The sequence below is a fragment of the Chiloscyllium punctatum genome, chromosome 7 (genome assembly GCF_047496795.1).
Source record: "Chiloscyllium punctatum isolate Juve2018m chromosome 7, sChiPun1.3, whole genome shotgun sequence".
NCBI lineage: Eukaryota > Metazoa > Chordata > Chondrichthyes > Orectolobiformes > Hemiscylliidae > Chiloscyllium > Chiloscyllium punctatum.
Window position 1 is genome coordinate 82,699,238 of NC_092745.1, and position 4,832 is coordinate 82,704,069.

At 40.7% G+C, this 4,832-nt stretch overlaps 1 protein-coding gene across 1 annotated transcript; it reads right to left on the bottom strand.

Moving 5' to 3' along the window:
* Positions 1 to 1,629: 1,629 nt before the first annotated feature.
* On the bottom strand, positions 1,630 to 3,473 carry jun (Jun proto-oncogene, AP-1 transcription factor subunit). The gene has a single exon (XM_072574220.1). The coding sequence runs from the start codon at positions 3,208 to 3,210 to the stop codon at positions 2,254 to 2,256; it is 957 nt and encodes a 318-aa protein (XP_072430321.1). The 5' UTR covers positions 3,211 to 3,473; the 3' UTR covers positions 1,630 to 2,253.
* Positions 3,474 to 4,832: the final 1,359 nt, after the last annotated feature.

Consider the following 4,832-nt stretch of genomic DNA (forward strand, 5'->3'; position numbering starts at 1 on the left):
GTTTATAAACTGTATATAATGCACATTTAAGAGTGTCACTTCGTAGAACTTTAGTGTTCAGTTTGAATAAACAGTTAAATGCAATTGTACCTGATTTCAAAAGACCGAACAAAACCGGCAAATCCTGCTTGACAGGATACACAAGTCTAAAAACATTTTACTGCTTCAGCAATTAAGAATCAATAATTACTGTTATTTGCTTTGTGAATTCGAAATTTTGGTGCATGTTGTTTTATGTAGTCACCAAATTGTATTTGTCATTTGTTTCTAAATAAACATGGAATAACGCACATTTGCGACTTTAATTGCGATAATGGTGCTATATAAATGTAAGTTGTTGTTGTACACCTTAACGTAGTTCAATGATTTTACAGTCAATTTATTTCAGCCTTTGCATTTTATTATCTTGCACAGTAACAGTAAAGTGTTACAAACCAAATGTTAATTACTTTCTAAAAAGTTGAAACATTCATTCATAATTCAATTCTATGGTGACTGCAATGACTAATGACTTGTTATTTCAAAAGTTTTTTTTAATTGAAATTTTGTACTTCAATTTGTTCCTGGCTTTTCTACTTTCTATTTACTTATCATACAAGGCTGACGACCATTCAAACTTCTGGTTGTGTCAATCGGTATCCACAATCAACTGAAAATTAAACGCATTTACAAAATAAAAATCACCTGTCAGTAATTCGCTGCGTTTTAAAATCTGTCACTTTAAGTTATATAACTTGTAACATAGTTACTTAAGGACACGTATCCACTATCATTCCCAATCAAGCGAATAATTCCCAGCACAGTACTTCATATGACTTACCAGTCTTCACTATGGATTCTAATACTAAAGCATAGCAGTTATGGTAAAACAATTTATAGCCCAAATTTATAATTTTTAATAACCACGCCTTCCTCTCTGAATAGTTTGTCAGATTTGGCAACGTGCACTCTAGTTTTCGTTTAAGAAGGATTTTAACAGTTCATAAGAATCAGATGCGGAGCAAACGGATCTCTATAGAATTATAGTTCTCTCGGTTGGCAAATCTGAAGCATTTAGTTCATTTAAATTGCAAGTATAACGTTAAGCCAAAATTATGAGTCCTTCAAACTCCATTTGTCTCCTAAAATCCATCTACTAGACTTTCTGATTTGTCCAAATATTTAATATATGAAGATTTTATTCAGATCATACATTATTATGTATGTAGGGTTATTTGGTTTCTTATGTGCATATTTAAAAGACTTCAAAACTTTATAAGTAACATTATTAATAGGACATTAGAAGTTAAAAGTAATAGTCTTTTGCTGTTGAGTAGAGACATCGTCAATAAGTCTTAAACACCAAGTCATACTGTACCTTTCGACCCTTTGAAAAACAAAAGGTGAAACTGAAACGCCCAATGCTATTTTCGAATTGTATTGTGAACTTTAGAAGAATGTTTTCATTCTGAATATTCTGCATAGCAAGTTCAGAGGGAACACGTGAATTTCGCCTGTATCAAGTTTGTTAGAAAAAGAAACTTGACCACCAAGGACAGTTCTGCACATCCTTGACACTAGATGTACTTTCACTATTCAGATTATTACTGTGAACATTATATGCCAAGAAAATAGAGTACAAAATATACGTGACTTTTCAAATACTTTATTCATACATTCTTAAATATAATTGAACTTTTTCCAGAAGTTCTCAGAAACGAACATAAAAAATTATATATTTTATTACAAATGGTAAACTTAGAGTCCTCCAAATCTCTTATTTACAAGAATAAATTGGGTTTTGCCCCAATAAGCAACATAAAAATAACTTACAAAGACTATCGCTTGAAGCGGTTATGTTTTGTTGACAGAAATCATCTTTCATGAAACAAAACATAGTCTGTACATTTTTCAAGGCAAAACGACCTCAAAAGCTTTAACCTCCCTTTACTCCCCCCCACGCCCTCCCCCACGTTATACTACATCAGAAGCGATCTACTCTATCGCAGTTTTTAATTCTGTAATACTGGATGATCTTGAACTGCTTCGGTCCATGCAAGACTTGGTCATAGTAAAACAATGACTCGATATTTAGTTTTTTTTGCCGCAAAACAGCATTTCAGTCAGACTTTTTTTACATCAAGCACAGTCCTCCACGTTTTCCTCCGTACATGCGCGCTCAGGGCGCAATCAGGACTTTTCTGTCTTGATCTATTTAATTCAGTCCTCTTCGTTGCATTTGTTCACCAATAGTTCTCCACTAAAGCTTTTGAATCAAAATGTTTGCAGCTGCTGCGTTAGCATGAGTTGGCAGCCGCTGTTTACGTGATTCATAACTTTCTGCTTCAGCTGGGCAACCTGTTCCCGCAGCAGGTTTGCCGTGGACGCCAGTTCAGAGTTCTGCGCCTTTAAGGTTTTCACTTTATCTTCCAGCCTGGCAATTCTCTCCAGTTTCCTTTTCCGGCACTTTGAGGCGGCGATGCGGTTTCTCATTCGCTTCCTCTCAGCCTTGATTCGTTCCTGAGATTCCATGTCAATAGGAGACAACGGCGGGGTCTCCCCGGGCATCTCGGGCACCGTCTGAGGTTCTTCCTTCAACGCCTGGAGCCTAGGATGCTGCACAGGCATTTGGTGGTTCATCGGATGATGCTGGGGTGCTGCATAGTTCATATTAGTGGCGTTGTAGTTAGGCTGCGCGGTGATCGAGTTAGGGTTAAAATTGTTGAGATTAGCGTAGACCGGCGGCTCTTGGTGCAAATTTGAATTGTAAACAGTACTTGCACTGGGCAGAGAGGCAGACACCGCGATCGCCGTATTTACAGATGGAGTTGAACATGTCACGTTGGGCAGGATATTCTGTTTATGAAGTTCTTCAAGAGCTTTGACAAAGCCTTCAGCAAAACCCTCCTGTTCGTCCGTGACATTTCTGGGGCACAGGAACTGGGTCGGTGTTGGGGTGGTGGTGATCAGCCCATTGCTGGACTGAATTATAAGACGTTCAAGTTCAGGTGATGCGAGTTTGAGAAGTCCCACGTCCGGAGACGTTAAGATACCTTCACTATTCTTGTTCCTCAGATGGGGCTTCAAGTTGCTCGCTGGATCAGACAGGTTCAAAGTCATATTTTGTTTCAACAATTTCGCACTGTATCCATAACCACTATTTTCAGGCTGTGCAAAAGCTGCGTTGAGTGCATCGTCATGGTAGAATGGCTGTTCCATCTTCGTAGACATAGAATACCGATGGAAGAAAACTCTTTGATACAAAAGTGTTTTAAAATAGATGTAGCAGAGTTCTTGAAGAGTTCGGATAAGGCTACAGGGCTACCTGTTTAGCTCACAAATTCAAAAATAAAAAGGTACTTTGAGAAAGTTGATTTCTTTTCTCACTAAATTCTCCTGCTATAACAGTTTTCAGTAAGAAAGCTATCAAACCAAAAGTGTGCAAACTACCAAGTTCCTCCAGCTTGTTTCACACTCAGCTCTGAACACTTGCAGCGTGAGTCCCAAGCTTATCTGCAACTGGTAATAGACCCGAAATAGCAATGAGGTCATTTCGGCTTCTTCCCATTGGCTGACCATTACGTATGGGCGTTTTAGAATTTGCATGTCCGCTCGGTATCCATGACAACGCCCCAGAAGATTCTAACTATCGCGGGGCATGACGGGCTGAGGTAATGCGGCGCGGAGCATCATGGGATGACGTCTTTATTTTGAAGATCCAGTTACCCGCTTAGGTGGAAGTCAGTGGAGTGGCGGGAAGTGTGGTGCGATTGACCTGTTGGCTTTCCCGGAATATTTCATTTCACCCACTAGCACTTGGGCTCGTTTTATTTCTGTCCTTTAACTTGTTTTCTCACCTCACCTCCTCCAGCCTTTTGGCAGTTACTTACCGCGATGGTTTTAGAAGGACGGGGGATTGTCTTGTATGTCTTATTCACCGAGCCTGATGGTGGCTCTAGATGGACGTGGGCCTGACCAATGGGAAGCTGCCTGTTGGTGGCGCTACTCCCAATCAGAAGGTTCTGCAGGCGGACCCAACTTTCGAACGCAAACGGTCAAGGCAGTGGGGGCCGGCGGAACAATTGTGACGTTCACACTGACAGACAGTTAAGGCAGCCAGTGGAGGCGCGGCGACCTGTTGCGCTCCCACCAACGGTGGTGGCGCGGAGGCGGGTCTCCGGTCAAAGTTGGGTTGACCTAAGGTTGACCGTCTGCTCTTGTGAAATGGATCCGAATTGGGGCTGATAGTGGTGTAGGACTATCCGGCTCCCCACCAGCCGGTGCACTCAGTGCCCTTTACAAAGTGCAAAGTGAACAACATAGTGGCTAGCTTTTTTAAAAAAATCTGCAGCCACCACTAACCTTCACCATTGTCTGACAAAAGCGTTGTGCTTTCCGCTGTGGAGTGACTGCAATTGTTTTAAACTACACTTTTTTCAGGAAAGCACGGTGGTTATTGATATCGAGGAAGGTTCTTCCCTTGAGTTTAGCCTACATATGTTTATGTAGCAAGGTGGTTATTGTAGTAATCTACCCTGAAGCAACTGTGTTTCTATTAATGCGAAAATCAGTGTGAGGAAGCCCCTTCCAGTTATATTTTTAGAGCTTTTGGCGATTTTTTTTTCTTGTTGACATTGTGTACACATTTTTCATCTGCAACCACGTCGCTAAATAACCCACCCAGCCACTGAAATTTGAGATCTCTTATCCAGGGAGGATGCGACAACAGGCTGTCTGCTCTGTACTTAGTCCTTCAGAAAGAAAAAAAATTGACGAATTAAAAGCTGTCTTTCCTCTGGTGTGCTAAAAGTTCGCGATTCAGTGATCGTAAGCATGGTGACCTGCTTTTAGAT

What these genes read in the sequence shown, in the direction of transcription:
- jun (XM_072574220.1), bottom strand. Translation starts at nt 3,210, where the DNA reads ATGTCTACGAAGATGGAACAGCCATTCTACCATGACGATGCACTCAAC.